The sequence below is a fragment of the Synchiropus splendidus genome, chromosome 10 (assembly GCF_027744825.2).
Source record: "Synchiropus splendidus isolate RoL2022-P1 chromosome 10, RoL_Sspl_1.0, whole genome shotgun sequence".
In the NCBI taxonomy this organism is placed as follows: domain Eukaryota; kingdom Metazoa; phylum Chordata; class Actinopteri; order Syngnathiformes; family Callionymidae; genus Synchiropus; species Synchiropus splendidus.
The window spans coordinates 14,708,755-14,730,608 of record NC_071343.1 but is presented as its reverse complement, the minus strand read 5'-3'; the positions used below and the strand labels follow the sequence as shown (position 1 = coordinate 14,730,608).

The 21,854-nt window shown below is 40.2% G+C and overlaps 1 protein-coding gene across 1 annotated transcript in view; it reads left to right on the top strand.

The window, feature by feature from the left end:
- Positions 1-21,854, top strand: part of myo10l3 (myosin X, like 3) — a 47,531-nt gene that overhangs the window by 5,661 nt on the left and 20,016 nt on the right. The window contains exons 2-15 of the mRNA XM_053876199.1: positions 7,869-7,967; positions 14,414-14,572; positions 15,164-15,351; positions 15,424-15,558; positions 15,638-15,762; positions 15,854-15,867; positions 15,959-16,043; positions 16,139-16,245; positions 16,645-16,774; positions 17,480-17,598; positions 19,449-19,595; positions 20,302-20,402; positions 20,643-20,709; positions 21,330-21,422. Coding sequence (XP_053732174.1) covers positions 7,869-7,967; positions 14,414-14,572; positions 15,164-15,351; positions 15,424-15,558; positions 15,638-15,762; positions 15,854-15,867; positions 15,959-16,043; positions 16,139-16,245; positions 16,645-16,774; positions 17,480-17,598; positions 19,449-19,595; positions 20,302-20,402; positions 20,643-20,709; positions 21,330-21,422 — 1,569 coding nt within the window. The remainder of the gene's footprint in view (positions 1-7,868; positions 7,968-14,413; positions 14,573-15,163; positions 15,352-15,423; positions 15,559-15,637; positions 15,763-15,853; positions 15,868-15,958; positions 16,044-16,138; positions 16,246-16,644; positions 16,775-17,479; positions 17,599-19,448; positions 19,596-20,301; positions 20,403-20,642; positions 20,710-21,329; positions 21,423-21,854) is intronic.

The window sequence follows — 21,854 nt, the reverse complement described above, 5'->3', positions numbered from 1 at the left end:
TCTAAACAATTGACTGAACATAATTCTACACTGAGACAAAGGGCTCATGCAACAGTTCCTCCCGATTTCCCAGTCCACAACACCCTTCCTTCCTGTTCTGAAAGAGCTTCTGTGACCCACTAATACATTTTGGTGAATGTCTTGTCGCCCCCTCATGATATCCAACAACGACTGGGCCAAAAAAAAATATGAGCGAATCTTGATCAAACTCAATTCTGTCCTCTTTCTGGAAGTACAAAATACATTTCTCATAACTTAGAGGACATGAGAGCAAATTAAAGGGGTTGTTTATTGATGACACAGTCAATCTGTCATGGCCTTGACCTGAGCTGCACTGACTTAGACTGTGATCAGTATTTTAAATCCTCCGTTTCAGAGGTCTAGTCTGGTCGCTTAATAACAACCAACCTGTGATTATTGCTCCCAGGCCAGGCCAGATGTTGACTTTCCTTTTTTAGTCCCACATGATTACTGTGCTCCCAGGCAGCTTATTATGGGATGGTTTGTGTTACCATGCAATTTTCCCTCTGCAGCTGAAAGATCTCAAGGGATCATAACAAGGTATCTGATACAATATCGAAGGTATTATATCTTGCAGTGAGACTGCAAGAAGACTGTTGTCTGAAGTCTCACTTACATTGTGAGAAAAGCGCTGTTAAATCATCAAATGTAGTATTGAGGGTCTGTGATAACCACTGATCACGTTGGGATAGTGGTGGAAGTCTGCAACACTGTTCAGTTTCTCTTAGCATTTAGCATGTGATGATGTTATCTCTTTTTGTACCAGCCTCAAGCATCTTCAATTATTAAAATAGATTTGCTCTTTTCCAATTTTCGCTCTCTTTATTGCGAAATGAAAAGTCAGCAATTTCAGTAAATATTAGCAATCATAACTTAAAATAAATACTATACTCAGAGTCAAATGAGAAAAAAGCCAAAAAGGAATAAAAATTTGGAATCGGTTGCCATTTGGACCAGAGGTATTGATGTTTGAAGGTTAACCATCTTTGAGTTTCTTTCACACTTCTCCAGTGGGCTTACCATTCATAAAATAACTATTATTTGTCTGCTCATACTCAGGAACATCTCTGGATTGGTTGAAAAAACATGAATTTTTTTAACTCCCTCGTGGCCTTTTTATAACTGAAAATTGTTCCAAGCCTATTGAGTTTATTTATATCTGAGTTGACAATTAGATGTTTTCAGATTACAGTTAATCCGAACAAGAGTCCCTGAGAGGCCTAGTGACTGGTGTGAGTCAAAGGTTACAGGCAGGGGAACCGTGGCGGAACACATGTCCCACACACTCAGACACACACGTTCTCCCTGACAGTTCTGACTGGACCGCATTCTTGAAATATCTCTGGGATTCCCAACACTGATCATCGTAGAGTGGTTCAGACAGACGTCTCACAGACAGGATAGATGCCAGTATTAATTCCTTTTGTGCGTAATCCAGTCAAACTAAAGATAATCCACTTGTGTCATGACAGTCATGTCAGTGGACTTTATGATTCAATCCAAAATGACAAAAAAAAAACTATTTTTCAACAGTTAACCTCACTCCTAAATGCTTGAATCAGTCACTGACCTACATTTGCTTCCTCTGTGTTAATCAAAAAGGGCCCGTGCTGACCTTTCAGTATGTCGGATTCTGCTGGTACTTTGTTGGAGTCAAAACCAGTTAATAATCATCCATTTTTCTGTCAGCACACCCCACACACACCGCTGAGGGGAAGCCGCCTCCCAAGAGGGGCTCCTCCTCATCCATTAGCTGATTCTAGATCAGCTGCTGCCTCCATTAATTCATGCTTCTTGCTGCCCAGATGCTGGAGGTCTCCTCTAATCATCTTGAGTTCACCTTTCAGTCACCAGTGTGCCTCGCCCCATCCTGAGCGGGGCGCAGGCAAGCACACGTCCCAGAGCAGCTGAGCACATTTTTAAAATTAACAAAACAACACTTGTTTTATAGTTGCATCAGAAGAGCTGAGGTGGTGTCCCTTTGTCCCTATTGCAAGTTGCTTGAACGACCCTTGACTAAACAAAGGCTTATTCTCATTATGTAACCATGACATGTCACGCGTGTTGTTTACTCTTTACTAAATGAACCAGGGCTTTTAGCTTGATTCCGAAGACCCCAAAGGACCATTGCCCACGCTCCTGATCCATACTTGCTCGGCCGACTCCTTTAATCTGACCAGCGACTTGGCACATTCCTCCTTATCCTTTCCTGCATTCAGGAGATTTGGTGTCAAGCCTTGGGATTTTGTTTCTTTTAATAGACAAAGCATAAGCTCCTATCTGGCCTTATAATTAAAAGCAACATATGGCCTTGTTATGTTTTTTTTTTTTCTCCAGCCTTACAGAAACAAAGCCAGAGACCTTGACCTAGATGACAAGACAAAGGTTTTGACACAGCAGCTACCACAAATGTGAAGTTAAGTGTCATGGTAGTAGTATAGCTTTGCTCACCTGTGCACGTGTGGGATCAAGGACGATCGTGTAAGATTGCTAAATCTCCTCATTGGTCGTCTCTTGTCTATTTAGCGCGGGACTTTCGTAGAGGTATTTTTTATCAATGGGTATGAGCTTTTGTGCAATTTTGTAGAGGTTCTGCTTTACTGAGCAGGAAAATAAGTTGACATACAGTATGTGTGATGCAAGTTTTGACATGTATTGAATTGATGACAATAAAAAACGCACGTTTTAATCTTGTAAAGTAAATCTCACTTCAATGTGCTTCCGTTCCCTCAGGTGTCCGGGCAACGTTAATTCCACAGTTCCACTTTCTGTCATTAAGTTATTATGATGCTTCTTTGGGGATTTGACCATTAAAAACACACCTAAAAATATCATAATCCAGTCCGCCCCCATGTTTCATGTTGTGGTTTTAGCTTATTGGTGTTTACTTTTTGTGGACTCATGAGAGATGACTCTCTCTCTGTGTTGCGATGGAATCTTTGTTTGTGTGGTTTGATTGATGAAAAAATAATATAAGATTATAAAGTAACATAAGATACATTTTGACAAGTACACATCTTAATTGTTAATCCTTGTCCATGAAATTGAGTTTGCAAAGTCCAAAGATATTATTGTGGCGCTAGAAAGCTATTCTTTATTGTGACTTGATCTATATTACTTTATTTTCTTTATATTACTTATCTGTTTAATGTTTACAAGGATGCAATGTTATGCAGACATGTGCTTATCATAATTTTATAGACAAATTAAATTATTTACTGAGGTGGCAGAGAGTTGGGGGGCGTGAAACGTTTACTTCTTCCTGGGGTGGTGACAGAAAATAATTGAGAAGCACTGCACTCGGGGTTTAAGCCACTATCTTTGGAAATAAGACATGTGCTGTCTAACAAAAACTAAGCCTGGTTCCAAAAACAATGATGAAAACATACTACTTCTGGGATTGCTAAAGAAAGATAACATAAGGAACTAAAGAATTTATTTGCGAAAGGCCTAATGGATATCTTCTGTCCGTGCTATTGGTTTCTCAATATTATAGGGTGGGTTGGTTAATATATGTGTGGTTGACCTCTTCTACTCTTACGCTGACCTGTACCATTGTACTATTATTGTATGTTTCCACTCGTGCATGGTCATTGACTGCGCATTTGTCTGGCAGACTTCCTTTCAAAGCCACAAAGAGTGCCCTTATGCTTCTTTTGTTATCATGATAATGTGTTTCTAGTCCAGGTCTGATGTGTAAATTATGTGCAGACTTATTAAACAATGAATTTCAGTGATGGTATAAGAAACCAGCGTAGTTTTGTTGACTACAAAGACAAGACTTATCCGAGAAAGAAGCAGTATCAATGTCTCTTTTGAATGAGCCTCTTCTCCGAGTGCACTCTTGTCCAGCATGTAGGAGCAGTTGATCTGTCTGCTGGACTATTGCTCTTTCAACACACTCCATGAATCTGCAGTCTTCCAAGAAACTGCTCCATCATATCTAGTTGTTTAGCTGTCTGCAACGTACATCATGTAAATTAGCTTTCTTTTGTGCTGCCTGATGGATTCACTTGATACCAGGCAGCAGAGAAAGAGCGGGTGGCACCTTGTAATGTGTATGCTCTTAAATATTAATGACGGCTTCATTAGCAGCATGTCATTATGCACGTTGCTGAAAATAATCTGGGATCACATCACTCAGTCCATGCGATTTCTGTGTCAGAAACCATGATGGTCATTGACGTGCAGCTTTTTTTGGGTGGGTCAGGTTACAACAGACTTAGCGCAGTCTATATGACCTGCGGTATTGTGTAAGAATTTGGGCTGAGATGTGTATGTGTTGACCACACCTACAGTATGGGTGTCTGTTTATTATCATCATCATATTTCTCTATGTTTCATCAATATGTGGAATAGTCAGTGGCAGCAGGAGGTCTTTGATTGGTGGTCAAGCCATGTGCTCACACCCGTGTCCCTCTGCGTCCCAGCTGGCCTTTGTTTGGGATATTTCCGCCTGGTTAACTTCTGAGCTTTCAGTCAGGGGTAGCTTTCTTTGTCCTTTGACAAGAGTCTTTATGCTGGTGGGCACCAGGAGGAGGAGGCTTGTTGAGGCCATCTGTTGCAGGGACAAATCTCTTTACTTTGACCTTTGACTTTAGGCGCTTGACACACACATGTTCCAACATATAAACATAAACATCTGGAGTTGGTGACTTTTAATCTATGCACAGCTTTTCATCAGGTTACTTTCTCATCTTGAATATTTAACACTTATCAAAGGGCAAATTGCATGCAACGTAAAGTCAAAGCTTGCATCAGAGTGGAATATGAAATTAGCAGCATATTATTGGATAACAATTAAACTACTCAAACCTTGTTTTCACAGAACACGTGCAAACAACATGGCTTAAACTAGCTTATGCGCACTTGTTAGTAGCTTGACCACTAAGCTGCATTTGTTTGTTGTTTTTGCTGATGCAGGAATGTTTTTGGTGTGCACATGCTGAGTTGGCTACATGAGTGGAGCAAGGCCTTTTAATGTACAACACAGTCTGCTTTTGTGTACCATCTATAGGCTTGTGTGAGGAAATGTTACGATTGCAATCACTTGATCCAACTTGTTCTTTACATAACTCAATAATTTTCCCTTTTCCCTTGAATATAAAATCAAGGGATGGTGACATACAGTGTGTGTGGACAATAGATATAATAATGCAATTTCTGTCTTTTTGTCTTTTGCTTACAAGCACTTAGAGTGAGACTGGATTAGAGTCAGTCCCTTTCTAATGAGTCTAATTTGTGACTACAAGGATTCTGTGGAGGGTTTTCATGCCATGTCATCAAAACTGGAAGTAGCCATGTTGGACCCATCCGGCAGGCAAACAAATGCGCACTGATGAAGATCCTCCACATCAGTAATTTTTATTCAAGGGAAACAACTCAGTACTGTGAATTAACCTCAATAAATCACCAACTATAAATTGATTGTTAAAAATATTTAAACATTACAATTAAACAATACATCACATTTTTGCCTGAAATACAGTTAATCCCTTTGGTCTACTGAAATATTTTTTTTAGCAGGAACTGTGCAAGCGACTTTTCCAAATATTTTGTCCCTTTGCCACGGACCAAATCCCTCCCTGTATTCTACTGTATTGAACTGATTGTTGGAGTCCAAAACATCGTCCAGTATCTTTATTGGTGCGTATGCTTTGTTGACCTGCCGAGTATATAACATGCCAACCTTTTGATGACCAGTGATGATTCCAATTCGATCTAGTTCTGCTTTATAGTACGTGGTGAATCGACTTTGCCAATGGACATCAGTGTTACTGACCTCTGGATTACCATTGGGTCAGGTTTCATCAATGACGGGTCGTATGTCATCTCCTGAGTCTCTTAATTCCCTTTTATTCACAGTGTACTCTGTGCAGTTTGTTAACCCAGCTGATGAAGGGTCGTGTCTCACCCTAAGTCCCACTAGCTTGATTCTCTGTGTCTTCACCATCCTAATCCGGTCCATTGATTGATTTGTTGATACTTCTGAAGCGTACCATTCCAAATATATACTCCAGCAAGATGTCCAAGGAGGCTGCTTGGTTGAATCTAGCAGAAAGTGCTGAACTCAGGCTTTTGTGATTCAAAATTACATAACAATAGCTGATCTTCTTAAATTCTACAGAGATTAATCTCCTCTGTTGACTTCAGTAACCTCACGTGAAGCAGCTTTCCTTGAAAGAGCCAAGCTAGTACCAGGCGGACCCTCGGTCTCCGGGGTGATCGTGTAGCTACACGAGTGAGGACATTGTTTGGAAATATCTAACATGAAGTGGTGTCTTTCATGAATGTCCGTGGTGTCAATCCGTTTTATACTTGTCATGATCACTGCGTCTCTGTGTCGGCACTCGGACACGTTGATGAATGACACTCTGTTTTCTGTACAGGAAAAAAAGACAATAATAGACAGATGGTATTAGAATTTGACACTCTCAAATCCTTATCTTTGTTTTGAAATAGTGTTTTTTTCTGATACTTAAATGGTTGTGAAAGGGTGTGCGTTTGTGTGTGCGCGCATGGAAAGCTGTGTTAAATAGTTAATGAGGATTGATGTCTGCCTGCGGTGACCTTGTATAAGGTTTCCTTGTGGAATCCATGCACATTGATCTTTGCAGTTTTGTGCTCAGTTAGACACAATTCCCTTTCACTCTTTGAAGATGGAGATTACTCAGCGTTTCTGTTCTTCAGACCATTATCAACAAGGCACATCATGTTAGTCTGATTGAGCACATTGTCCAATAACTTAATTATTTTATCTAATATGGCCCTGAAAATGGAATGTCAATTGTAGTCATAGAGTAGGATCTGTTGTGTTAGCATCAATTAGAAAAAAAAAAATAAAAATTAAAATAAAAAAAAAAAATATATATATATATATATATAACAAAATTGCATCTTACCTTTGTCTAACATTATTATCGTATGAACCTTGAGTTTGACAAACCCCTAACCTTCCTTCACAACAGTGTGTTGGTGAAGCTACTTCCTGTTTCCTATTGGGAGAATTCACACCATATCTCTGCAGAATGACTCACCTCTAGCAACCACACGCCAGACATGTATCCCACAATTTGGGGTCATTAATGCGACAGGCATTCTTCACAAATACATTGTCCTCCAGTGCTCATGGGGTGACAGTGTTAAATGGCATCCATTCACGAAATTTGGAAGTAAGCAAGTCTACATCGCTGTATGACAAGTGTAACTCTTTTATCCGCGGCTGAGGGCAGTGCTTTATGTTTCCTCTGCAGCTGCAAGGAAATGACAGAACCTCAGAGTGACCAGATCGTTGTTATTGAGCTGGTAACCGACACGTCTGGGAAGTCCATCGGTCCTACAGTCATACACAAACATGCAGGCCACTCAGGTGGTCAGCTATTGCTAATCCCTGCCTGGAAATGAAGTGGCAAATGCCCATTTGTGGTCATTCCAGCCTTTATGGAGATTAAAAGCTCAGTTTTGTAGGATTCCGAGTGGTATTTTTCCTCTGAGTCAGCCTCCGCATACAAGCGGTGCCTGGTTGTGTCAAAGAGACTTGACCTATGGAGAATTTCTTGAGTGAGCACTTACTCCCAAAACATGCATGTAAAAGTTAAAAGTTCTTAGAATCAGTGATGATCAGACTCCAACTTTCTGAAAAACATATTTTAATCCTGATTTTCTCTCTCTCTTTGAGGCCTCCCATTGAGATAGTGATCATAACCACACCAACAATGATTATTATTTGTTATTACTTCACTTTATTTTGGAGCAAATATGCACGTACTCCACATTCGTGTCTGTGTGTGGAACTTGGTAGCCTTTTTGGTGATGGTCATCCTTTTGTGTGGTTTGTTATGTTTCAGGGGGCCCACGTCTGGCTGAGGCATAAAGAGCAGCTCCTCCCATCCACAGTCAGCTCCTGCGATGATGTCTCCCTGGTCCTCACCACCGACTATGGAAAGGTATTCAGATTTTCAGTTCATAATGCAACTAGTACACACGCACAGCTGTCTCTTTGACCTCTACTTATAACAGAGTTTGTAACCTGGCTTTCAACCCACAGCAGACATACTGTGTATTTCATCTCCTTGCTGCTGTGCCATCAACACCTTTTGTTGTGTGCTACAATTGACAGGAATGACTGTGTGTGGCCAAAACCCATTGACATCAGCCTTATCTGTTTGTCAATAGACATTGGTCTTTGTGTCTGGAGGAAATCCTGTTGCAGCCAGACAGAGAGAGCAAAATAAGAGGCAATGATGGACAGTTAAAAAATAGCTTTTGTCTCCTAGTTTTTGGAGCATTTGTCAGCAGAGTGCCTGATAGTCTTCGGAACAACTCCCTGTTTTTTTTTAACCTACTGTGTGCTCTGGGAGGGAACAGGACAGGAGCACTGATATGTTCTGATATTTCTGAGTCCTCACCAGCAGGGTCTGTTATTACTTAAATAGATAAGGGGGATGGTAAAATTAAAATGTAATCAGGTTAATGCTGACCAAGCACCTTGTCTCAGGATGTGGATTTATGTTGTAATCCGTGGGTCTTCTTCTCTGTCCTGAAAGGGTTGGGGTGGTGCAGGTTTTTGTTGCAACCAGTCAAGCACATATAGGTTAACCGATCAGGTGTTGTCTGAAACAAGCAGCACCAGACTAATAACAGTTGAATGAAACCTTTTACCATACAGGGTTTAACAAACCACCAGTTTCTTGTTTCACTTGAAACAAGCGTAGTGAAATAAACCTGATTGTTTTTTAAAAGTCTATCCTTGACGTCATGAATAGAGGCTTTGCCCATTGCAAAAGCTGTGACAAGTGGGTGAAAGGCCCAAGGCATAGTCTAGGTGAGGACGCACGAGGGCAGTGGTTCGCCTAGAGCACAAATCTAGCCAGGACCGCCTCTGATGACGCATAGCTTTGTACATTCAGGCACGGCAAGGTGGGATTTGCCTTGGAAAGAAAAACCACAAAGCTGTGATGAAACCCGGTGTATAACATTTCTCTCCAGCCACAAGGGGAAAACCTGATCTCACTCCTCACCATGCCTGTTATATTAATATTTCCAAAGTCTGTGAAGAAGATGGGTGGGAGAATTCCATGTAATTATTATAGAATTAAGTACACATCCAACATGTTATTTTTAAAAGGGCAACAGCATGGAAACCAATTTGAAAAAAGACCTCTGTAATTTTAATAAATTCAAGTATAATATTAAAATAATGTTAATATCTCTGTATATCAAAGTTTGGTACAGTACTTTTGTGCTGAATCACTTTCCGACATCTTTTCCTGGCATTGAAATCTAAATTTGTCTCTCATGTATTTTAATACGTCTTGGTCAGACTCATTATTCTGTGGTATGATAACATTGGCGTGATGAATTATTTAACAAGCCTCACACTAAAACAAGAACCCTTAATGCCTTCAGGGGTACTTTGCCTCAAGTGCGTATCATTGACTGCCTTCTAATAGAATATTAACCTCCTGTTCAATATTAATGGCCGAAACTGCACTTTTGTTGTTGGTGTGTAATAGAGCACAAACCTAGTTTGGGTGTTTTTCTGTGTAGAACCAGGCTGTAAATCAGGAATGTTCTGCTAATAAACAAACTTGGGAAGTGATGTGCGGTCCAGCAGGAAGTTTGCATCTTTAAAGCCTTCTGGATTCATAGATCTGCCAATGTTTTCACATCCATGTGCCGTGACAGGGGTTTGGTTAACAGTGACTGGCTTCCCTCTCCATGGCTGTGATGTACTAATCTAAGGTTTAGTGTATTTGCTTTGATGTGGTTGATGTCTAAGTGCTCCAAGTCCAGAGGGACAGATTTTCCTCTCAGAAACTGATGCACGTTTCCGTTCACATGTCATCATTCATTTGTGTCTCTTTGCTGTTAAGCTACAGAAGCAGAGTCGCTTGTGGTTTGGATGTTTATAGATGTGTGTGTCTGTGTGTTTGGCCACATGGCACCAGCTGAATTAACAATGTGTTATTCATCTGTTCGTGTTAAGAACACATATATGCTGACACCTGGACTGTATAAATATTGATCTGGAGGAGCTACAAATAGCTACATGGTTTGTTTTTTGTTGTTGAATTGTTTGATTCAGTGCACTTTTATAGGTCAACAGAACTATAGATAGTTAAAGTAAATGACAAGCTACAAAACTAGTCATAACTAAAAATTTCACTGTTTTAAAATTATAAAACTACTCATATAACAAATATTATACACACAGGAGATGTTAGAATATGTTACTTATTACAAAATGTATGCAACGTAATGCACAAAAGCCTATGAATTATTATAAAATGTTTTTAATGAATTCAAATGTAAATATTCATATTAATTATGAATTACTGTGACACATGCTAAAATAGTACATTATAGTTAATACCCTTGGCTTGTGTCTACGCAGAGTGCTGGTATAGAAACTTTTTTTTTTTCTGGCAGGAGTTGACAGATGAAAGCTTTTTCATCGGTTAAATTATGTTTTGACGCAACATAGAAATAGATTCTTCCCAAATGTGAGTCTTAAAGTGCCCTGGCACTGGTCTGAAATAGGTCATTGACAGTCGTTCCTTTGGGATTTTTGGTCAATAGCTACATTATGTCAGAGCTCTGTGCACCTACAGAAATTCCATTTGTCTGCTTTGGTCATGTCCAGTAAGGCCTTTTCGTAAATCAATACATCAATGTGGACATGGCAAAAAACAGATATTGGTCACTCAACTTCAAAAATGAGAACGCCTCTATACTCCTTGGGTTTCACAACAGAGTAGTGTGGAGGAAGACCCCGCCCAGTGTGTGAATATTCAGTGGGGCTGGAACAAAGCAGCTGCAGGGTGTGGCATCATCCAGAAGGAAACAAAAAGCTGAGTGTTCCACCCCAGACTGTCATCTGTTTCACCAAGTCAGCAATTTAAATGAGACATTTATTTGGATGTCCTTGTGTCAACTGAATGATTCCTAAACATTTTAATAACTACCACACACCACAAGTTTGGAATACTTAATATGAAAGATTCAGTATGTATTTATTTTATTATAATTTGCTGAACCACAGCATATTTTCTTGTTTCCCCATTCCCACACATATTTATTCATTTAAAACGTACACTTGTTTGTTTCCTTAACTTTTATACTTACTTCTATGACAGAATTATGCATGTTATTCCTGTATTTATTCTTCCAAAGTCAGTAATATCTGCTTATTCATATATATTTGTTGGTTTATTTTGACATTTTCCTTTAATATTTTCAAATGTGTTTCCACATAAATGTATTTGAGTTCACGTTTCCACATTTATTTACTCTTGTGCTCTTGTAATTCCGGAAATATCTTTCAATTAAATTTTATCACATGGCGCAAATGTTTTATTACCAAAGGAAATATTCAAAATAGACCGATCATGCATGGAGGTTTTGTTCAGTCCAAAACATTGTCTCTCCTGGGGAAGATTTGTGTCATTATAACAAAACATCAGCTACAATGTAACATGAGAATAGACTACAATTATTCATAGAATTATTCATTTAATGTTGGCAAAATGTCACTGGTGCTATCAAGACATTCTTTTCATGGTCGAAAAATGTTTTTGCACCTTGAGATTTGTATGAATTCCATAGCTTAACTGTATTTTTTTCACACACATATGCCAACATTCTGAACACGAAAGATGAACACCAAAATCCCTGAAAATACCTCTTTTTTCTTTTCCTCTGCTTGTTTAGACTTGCTTCCCTTTTCTCCATGACATGCAGATATTTGACACTTTTTTCACTCTATATTTTAAAAATATTTTCTGGTTTGTCTTTCATGGTGTTATTCATTTCAATCCTCGCTGCCATTGAGCTGTACTTGGTCCAGTCATGAGAAAAAAAAAGAAAAGGAAAGGAAATAAAAAAAGTGTATTTTCATTAAGTGGTGATTTCTAATTCTGATGAAAATGTTCTGATCTCCTCCTGGATCCTCCGACTTAACTGTGTCTATCCCAGTCTGCTTTAGAATGTCAATCCCCGCAAGAGAGCACTTGATCAATCAATGTTCAGCCGGCAATACATCACCCAGACTGGAATTATTGATCATGTACAAAAGTGTGTGATAATTACTCCTATTTAGAGGTACAGATCATTTACATTGAAATGGAAACATCACAGTAGTTTATTTTGACCCCTCAACACTGTACCTACAGGTTGCCTTTCAGTGCTCATTGCAGGCAAGATGTGTGCTGGAGCACAAACAATAAAACAATAAACAACTTCGGTGGAGCCAAACACATTGGAATGTGAGACGTCTTCTGATGCTGGAAACTCCCTGTCTCCATGTTCCGTGAGCATCTCTGATGTTCCAGCCATGAAAACTCCCCGAGGCGTGTGTGAAATCCGAACAGAACATTATTCTTCCACGGATCAAAAACAAAGGTCTTTTGCTCTCTCAAATGTATCGAGTGTCTGAACACTCAGACAGATCCAAACAAACACTTTGACTCCTTTATTTTTCAGCCGTGGTGTTGTTTTCAAAGGAAATCTTGAAAATAAATCTTCTGGATTATATGCTCTTGACTCTGAGCTAGAGTTTGCGTTGAGATGTTAGGTCATTCAGCCGTTCATTGTCTAAATAAATAAACGTTCAAGTTACATTCCTTAAAAAAATCTTCATTTTATTTATGATATTTAGACACATCCACATGTATTGATCTTTTAGGACTCACTGTTGAAGCAAACATCTAGCGCCCATTTCAGTGTGAACATTCCACATTGATGTTATGTGGCTTCTTTATCTGGATTCCTTCATCCAGAGACTCAAACTGAACAAAAAATGAAAGTCCAAACTGTTAAAAACTGAATGAACATTGAGGTCATGTTCATTCAGGAATAGAGTTTGAGTTCAGTTGTCAGCTCAAAGAATGTTATGAGTGCTTCAGCTGCTGCACAGTTTGCAGGACTTGTAGTAGAAAGAATGGGGCGCTAAAGGATAATATTGAAGCTCATTTCTCTTGCGAGCTGAATCAACCTCCCACCAGGTCTACTTTCAGTTTCTACGCGCCAGATAGTCAACCTGTGTGAGCAAAGATTTTGTTTCTTGAGCCTGTGCACGGTTTTGACTAGGAGAACAGAAATGCATGAGACCCTCAGGGTTCAAATTCAAATGGTCAAAAGGGGTCTATTTTGAATGGACACCCCACTTATGACTGATGACTCTGGGTTACTTTGAGTGGGATGTTATCTTTGAGAAATTGGGACAAGTAATCGAATTATTATTATTATTCTGTTGATATGTCTTGATTTACGCACTAGAGGGCAGTGAAACGTCCAATTTAAGCCTCAATCCTTCAGTAACTTAATATTTTGGTTGCTATGCTTCCATCATCAGTTTTGTTAGTCTTCAGCAGCTTATAATGTGATGAATAAATTGCTTATAAGATCATTCAAATCCCCGAAACTAATGATGACCTCAATCACAATAAGTCACAGCAGGAGGTTTTGAAACGTTAATTCTGACTAAGGATGACTGACAGAGCAGCGGGTCCAGACAAAGTCACAGTTACGGGAAAGCCTTTAAATCTGTCTGCTGGATGACGTCAAGATTGATGTTCCCCAAGGTCTGCGTCTTCGATGCAGCTGGAGCGATTGTGTTGTTCTCATGATTCTGTTACGTCAAACCCAGACCAGAGTCTGTTTCCAATTGAAACACTGCTATACAAGATATGAATACTCCACTAAACATTTCACAATTCCATCTTTGCTCTTAACAATCTCCTCAAGGCACAAACACAGATGAAACGTAAAATGTATTTATATCTGAACGAATGAAGTTACTGTTTTCTGTGAACCAGATTTAGTGTCATAAATCGGAATTATTGGAGGTTTGCTGGGCCAATCGTTGGAACAGGGCAGGCTTTTAGCAATTCTGTTGATGTCCAAGTCCAATAATCAATGCCTATATGCTAACATTCGGTCAATAATTCATGCATTAGAATAGAGTGTCTGTTATGGGAGAACTCCACAGGCGAGACAGATGGCTGGATAGCAAGCTTACACAGTGTCTGGACTCCACACAAGCTGTGATATTTGAAAATATGCTGAGAAAAAAGCTGTTGAAGCTGCCCCCACAAAGACGGAATTCAATTATGGAAGAGGAGTGTTTATACAACTTCAATATTTTCAACTTGCATCCGAAATGACAGAGTTTTATTTGGGTTTACTGTGTGTTCGATACTTATAGTTTGTCTTCTACATATATATATACCTGTATGCCTCTAATGAATTTCAATTTCTGAAGAAGCTGTATTTCTTTTCTCCAAATATTCTCACTTAATTGCAGATATCTGTTCCTTCAAAACTAGAAGAAAAGAGTGTTCATTTCACGCTATGAAAAACTCCTGGTGCTCAGATATCCGTTTTGTTTTAGGTGATCTACCTGCAGAGGGCGGAGCTTACCAGAGAGATGGTATTCCAGATGCACCCGAGCAGCATCAATGGAGTGGAGGACATGTCCACGCTGGCCGAGCTGCATGAGGCCGCAATCATGCACAACCTGTTTCTGCGCTACAACAAAGACAGCATTTACGTATGTAGCCTCACAACAATATTTAGTCCTGCTGTTATTATTTCAAGGTGATACAAAACAGTACAGTCACACAAGACAGGGTGAGGTTATTGAATATTGTGTTCTTCTGTGGTCAGTCCTTGTAAACATTGAGATAATATGTCTTACTCAAGACCACATTCTTATCATGCTGACATTTAAACAAATTTATAACAATACATTTTCAACAAATTTTATATTATCATGACAATAATCTAGGTGCCAGCAATGTCCCTTTCCAGCTCTTCAGGGGGCGCTGTAGCCTCTCGTACCACACCAATCAGCGCTCTTTTATAACATATTGTGTCAATACATTTAATGCAAGGGAAAAGGATGGCATTTAAATTTGAGATAAAACGTTCACAGCATTCCGTTATGTCCAAATATATTTCTAAGACAGAATATTTACCTATCTTATCCAGAACCCACCAGATTATTGGTATATTTAGAAAGATGTTGTGAGTTATTGTCTGACCGAACAGACCTCTAACATTATATTATAACATTATTATTATCTAACATTATGGAAATAAGCAGGTACTTGACCTCACTCACGATCTGCTCTGGAATTAGACCAACATTGGCTCCATCCTGGCGGCGGTGAATCCCTACAAACAGATCCCCGGCCTCTACGACAGCCCAGCAGTCGACCTTTACAGCAAACACCAGATGGGGGAGCTTCCTCCTCATATCTTCGCTGTGGCCAACGAATGCTACCGCTGTCTGTGGAAGAGACATGACAGCCAGTGTGTCCTCATTAGGTGAGGCTTGTGAGAAGGTCTTTTTATCAGCAGTCATTTAATTTGATGAAATGTGTTGGTTTGTGTTTCAAGTGGCGAGAGCGGTGCTGGGAAGACAGAAAGCACCAAGCTGTTGTTGAAGTTTCTCTCAGTCATGAGCCAAAACTCGACAGGGACTCCTCTGTCGGAGAGGACGACCAGAGTGGAGCAAGCGCTCATACAGAGCAGGTATGAGGGCAAGTCTCGTATCTTCAAAGCTTTGCCATGTGTCATAAGAGATGGTTGTGACGTTAACGTTTGTCTACAGTCCCATCATGGAGGTGTTTGGGAACGCCAAAACGGTCTACAACAATAACTCCAGTCGCTTTGGGAAGTTCATCCAATTGCACTTTTCTCAGAATGGAAACATCCAGGGCGGCTGCATTACTGACTGTATCCTTCAACTCTTAACATTTTGTGTTGTCTGGTTTATCTGTGCAAACTGAACTGCTCACTGTTGTTTAACTTAACTCACGTCCGTCAGATTTGCTTGAGAAGGTGAGTTGATACCATGGCCAAGATTGAAAAATTGCTGCTAAAGTAGTTGTGAAATGTATCACTTTCTTTAAACCATCATCTTCTCTTGAAGAACCGAGTCGTGCGGCAGAATCCAGGTGAAAGAAACTACCACATCTTCTATGCACTCTTAGCTGGAGCTGACAAAGACCACAGAGGTTGTTGTTAAATTCTATTGTTTAGATGAAATCATAATGTTCTTGACATAGTTATGTGTTCTACAATGGTGTGTTTTTGATTGTATTTGTTTCAGAGGAGTATTTGCTTAATGAGGATGCCGAGTCGTACCACTACCTGAGTCAGTCGGGCTGTGTGCGGGACAGCAGCCTGGATGATAAGCAGCTTTTCGACAGTGTTATGGTGAGATTCTTTTATTTAAAAATCATAAAAATACTTATCTTAAAATCAAGTATTTATCATATACTGTGAAGAAAAAAATCATAAATTAAGAATATTTTGTCATATTATATATACATTATACATTTATATACATTTTTTTGTTATTTTTCCTCAAAATACTCTTTCAGACATTTCAGACACGTTTGTAGAACTATTGTACTGTTAACTGCAGTATCTGGCTCTAGAGGGCGCCATAACCCAAATACACACCTTTTGTAAAGCACTAAAAAATAATGTCTATCAAGATTGATAGGCGTATAACATGATTATGGCATACTAAACTCAATCAAAATAAGGAAGATAAAATGCTTTACAGTGTTACTATGCTCAACTAAGCCATGACTGTGTCTTCACTTGCAGGCTGCGCTGAAAGTGATGGAGTTCACCGAAGAGGAGATAAGAGATGTTTTTAAGTTGCTCTCTGCCGTCCTCCAGATGGGAAACATTGAATTTATGACAGCTGGCGGGGCTCAAATCACTTCCAATGGAGGTAAGGGAAGAAATACTGTTGAAGATGACGCCAGGTGCGTTGACTGGACTGCTCTGATGGTTTCATTAAATTACTTTTTAATCAAATGTAAGGGACACTCTGTTTTTGGCTTGTGACAGCAAGCAATGAACCTAAACACGCAATCGTTCTCTTTTATCAAAGAGGTCCAGTGTCCACACTTATACAAACACATATCACGAGACAACGTGGATATTTGGTGTCATAGGAACTCAATTATTTATAGAGCCGCCAACAGGATTATTTGGGGGATATTTTCGAAGCTATGCGACAGGCTTTGAAGTGAAAGTAGTAGTTAGAGGAAGATATTTTTTACATGTTAAATCGACTATTTTAATGCCATCATCTTCAAGACAATCAAATCCAATTTGAATTTAAATGTGATATCATTGTCCTTCATCCACTCTTAAGAAATGTCTGTATTTGTGCAGTTTTATTGAGGCACAACAGCAGACAGAGATGCCAACAGGCTGAAACATGAGCTGCAGGCTCCTTTGTCTGCTGTGTCTGACCTCTTTTCCAAAGAATCGGTGAACTACAGTGACGGTGAAGTCTAACTTACAGAGTAGAGTTTCCTACAGACTGTATATGTCAACTCCTTTTGTTAGACATAATCAGTGGTAACTTGAGAAGTCTGTGGTCTGTCTCAGTCGTCCTGTTTTGTGAAAAGATTCTCGTGTGTTTCAGTGGTCAGCAATGTCAGTGAGCTGCTGGGCCTGGACTCGTTCCAGTTGTCAGAGGTGCTGACCCAGCGTTCGATGATCCTCAGGGGAGAGGAGATCTGCTCGCCGCTCACCGTGGAGCAGGTAGTCCACCCTCCTTTTCTCGTTGAAATCACACCCATTCCACTTTCCCTTGAATACCTGTTTGTCACCTCTTTCTCCTGTCTCCGCCTCCTCTGCTCCTCAGTGTCACACACTTCGTCTACCCCACATGCCTCTCTTGATCCCTTGCGTGACTGCCAGCCATTTCCTGCTTTTTGTCTGCCAGATCCCGGCACAATAAAGCCGTCGTGATAGTGATCTGAGTCAAAAGCACAATGGAGTTAATTATGGGGTGAAGTCCTCCACTGCTGTGGTCACCCCCTCCCTATTGAATGTTCGATATTTATGGTAAATGTCTCCTGTAAGAGCGTTCTGATGCACACAGTTTCAGAAGCCCTCAGCCCACGGTACCATATAGATGTGAGGGACCAAAGTTTGACACGAAAGAAGCTTTTCATCACTGGACAAAGACTGTGCCGTCACTCCTCCACTGCTGGTTGTGCCCAGCCTTTGAAGCAGTATGTCTCTTAATGGAGCTTATTATTCTGCTCGTGGAGAATAGCTTCTTCTCATAGCGGTCAGGGGTCATCCACCCCACAACTGCCTCGCAAAGCCCCTCCACCCCCACTCCTCGACAAACAGCCATTCTTCTCCCCCCCTGTGACGAAGATCCTGGAGCCACTAGTTCCCTGTGGCAGGAGGTGACTGGGTTTGATGGATGGCTCAGACGCCCGAGAGCATTGTTGCTCCAAATACAGTACACGCCACCGCACAGTGTTTTGTTTTCAATTTATACACAATGCCCCTGGAGGAAAGGTAGGCGAGTGGAGAGGCAGCTGGGGAAAATCCGACCTGCATCAGCTGCCAAGTGCAAAGATTTTGTTTGACTGGAGAGGTTGACATGTTGTTGACAAACAGCAGATCGTGCTCTATGTCTGTTCATATGGTGGTTTGCTTCAAACTTTTTCCAAAGGGGTCAAACAAGGTCATTCTGTTTTTGGTTTTTACGTGCGACTTGTAAAAACAAACTTTAAAAACTACTTGAACTCGAAAGTAGTTTAGGAGTCTTGGGCTTTGTTAGTCATGTTAACCGACTGATAGCATGAGTCTAAAATTAGGTTTGAAAATGGAATTTAAATTGGATGAACAATGGTTGATAAGGATTGTGGTGTCTTGCTTAATCTCTTAAGTATTATACAATGAATTAATGAATGCTGGTCTTTAGAAAATAGATGTCAGCAAATTCTGTAAATAATTCAATTATTATGTGACCCAATGCACCTGTCCACCAACCCAAGTGGCACAAACATCTTATGAAGTGACACTTTTCTTCTTTTCATTTTTACACCCACAGATAGCAAGACTTCTTGTAAAGTTTACCCAGACAGTGCATTCCACCAGCATCCTGTCATTCAGTTTCTAGATGGCCAGTAGAGATAAGTGGAGGAACGCTAGCATCTGGGCTAAGTTACTTATGTATTGCTAGTTTTCTTTCTACAGAGACTGACATCATGTTGTGAGGCGGGCGACAGAAGTCAGTCGTGATCCCCCCTGGCTCAGGACCGTGTTATTGTTAAGGCTAATCAAGTTATCACAGTGTAGTACAGTAAACATGTTTGGACCGAGAGAAGAATTAAGCTGCCAGATGTTTTCCACTGCGATACTAAGAGTCATTCATAGATCTGCTGTGATGTGCTGGTGATGTCTGTTGTGATAACAGAAAGTTCTACCGTCAGACAGACAGTTGAGTCTGCATGCTCACCTGACACAACAAACACCCAGTTGTTTTTACAGCCTCCTGACAGAGGAGATCAAATGTATATAGTGATAAGACAGTTTCAGGCGCTTATTTACATCGGTTCCCTTGGTAACTATCACGTCTTGATTTGCAGGCTGTGGACTCGCGGGACTCGGTTGCCATGGCACTTTACTCTCAGTGTTTCTCCTGGATTATTATGAGGATCAACCACAAGATCAGAGGCAAGGACAACTTCAAGTCCATTGGCATCCTTGACATTTTCGGTTTTGAGAACTTCGAGGTAAATCACCTTTACATTTACTTTTTATGATAATTTTTATGCTGACATACCATGCCACACAACTACGAATAAAAGACCATGAAAATATTTTCCTGATAAGCATACTGTTGCTTCAGTCAAGATCCGAATGATGTCTCTGAACTTCCCCATCATCTCTTCTGCTGAATGCCGCCTTGTCGCTCCAACTTCTTTCATCCTGTGGTTAAGGTTTAAAACAATCAGCTGTGGCTGCCACAAAGACTCCAGACATCATCCTGGTTGTCAACAATCCATTTTGTAGCATTTCTTCAGCTCTTGATCAGGTCTTGAACTCCAGCCATTCTCAATTTAACACTGTGACTTCGACTGAGGGCCCAAATCTGCTCCACCAAGTGCTTCACTGCAGCCGGAGAGAGCTTTAATTACATGTAGCTTGAAATGAAATACAGTTCTGATTTTTTAAAGAGCAACAAAATGTATAAGTATAAGCTATAAGTGAAAGGGTGAGACAGAGACCTCAAAGCCCTTACACTGAGCGTGGCCCAAATATCTCTGATAGTATCATCATGGCAATGACAGTAAAATCCACCCCAATATTGTGTGACTTAAGGTTTGCATTTTTCACACCATTCAAGAATCTTTATTCTGTCATCTGCATGTAATAACAGATGAGACCTCAGGCTAATTGTCAGATTATAAATTGCATGGCTTGTCTTTTTATTTTCAGGTGAACCGGTTTGAACAGTTTAATATCAACTACGCCAACGAGAAACTCCAGGAGTATTTCAACAAGCACATCTTCTCACTGGAGCAGTTGGAGTATAACAGGTAAATAAGGTTAATTCAGTTAATGTTTGAAACATTCCAACAGACAGTGGGTTACAGTGTTCTGGGTTTGGGATAGATTTTGTGGGAGATAAAGATCCAGATTCTCCCTCGACAGTTGTTTTCTTACACAGTGGACCAGCAGCCTTGACACGGCTCATTTCATCACGTGTCACGTTCCACAATACCACCATTGTTCCTCCTGGTTGTTATTATTTATGTGGTTGGTCTTTGTCCTCACAGGGAGGGGATCCAGTGGGAGGCCATAGACTGGATGGACAATGCTGAGTGTCTGGATCTTATCGAGAAGGTAACAGACAGCCGGTCACCACTCAGACCGCTGACCGCCAACCAAAGCTTGATGACCGAGTCGTTTATACATTGTCTTCCGTCTCCCACTCTGCAATTACTTTGTCTGATTCTGCATGTTGTTTGCACGGTAATGTGCACCACTCGGTGGTTAGAGGTCGAAGTGAGGAAAGTTTGTGTATTTTCATCACCATGGTTAAACATTTAGCCCCTACAGACGGCCTTTGGTGCCAAAACAAAGACAAAGAAATTGAGCAGTTTTACAGAACCTTAAGTTCAGCTCCATCACAACTGCTGTTTTGATTACAAATATTAATCTCCATTTGAAACCATTCATTTCCGTGCAGTGTGGTGCTTGTTTCTGTTATGCTTTTCTGAGATTGCACAGGCCTCTTCCAAACAACTCAGTTGTTAAAACATCAACAGCAGTAGCTAAAAGCTGTTTAAAAGCCTCCAAATTATATCACGTGATGCTCATCCCATAATTTCTAAAAAAAATAACTTTTCACTACAATTTTCCATGTCATTTTGATAACAGACTGCTAAATGCTGACAAAACATTGGACTAAACCTGTGTTATTTTATTTTGTTTGTGACTGTACTCTCCCTATTTTTTTTTAGAAACTGGGCATGTTGGCTCTTATCAATGAGGAGAGTCGCTTCCCCAAAGGCACAGACTACACCCTTCTGGAGAAACTGCACAGTCGTCATGCAGTGAGTACAAATACACATTCGGACCACATGCATAAATATTCTCATGAATACACACCCAGGCTCAGTTGAGGCGCAAAAGAAACAAACAGACGATGGTTTTTAACCAGCAGCCGTGCCTCACACGCAAACATGACAATGCTGAAATTTGATGACTGTTCTCCTGGTCTGATCAGCTTTGTGCGCTAGAGAAAAGAATGTCTTAAGAAGTTTTCTATGGCTCAAGGAAACTGGAGAGCCGTGAAATGAGTGGAAAGACCTGCCTGACCTTTCTCTGAGGTGACTGGTTGATTAAGAAACGTGAATTTTCATTCTGTGACTTTTAAAGGAAAACAATGACAATATTGTACAGCAAATTTTAGGAATTATTTTTACTTAATCACCCTGATGTCTGAACTTGATAAACTGTGATTTGCTCTAGAACCACAATCTTGC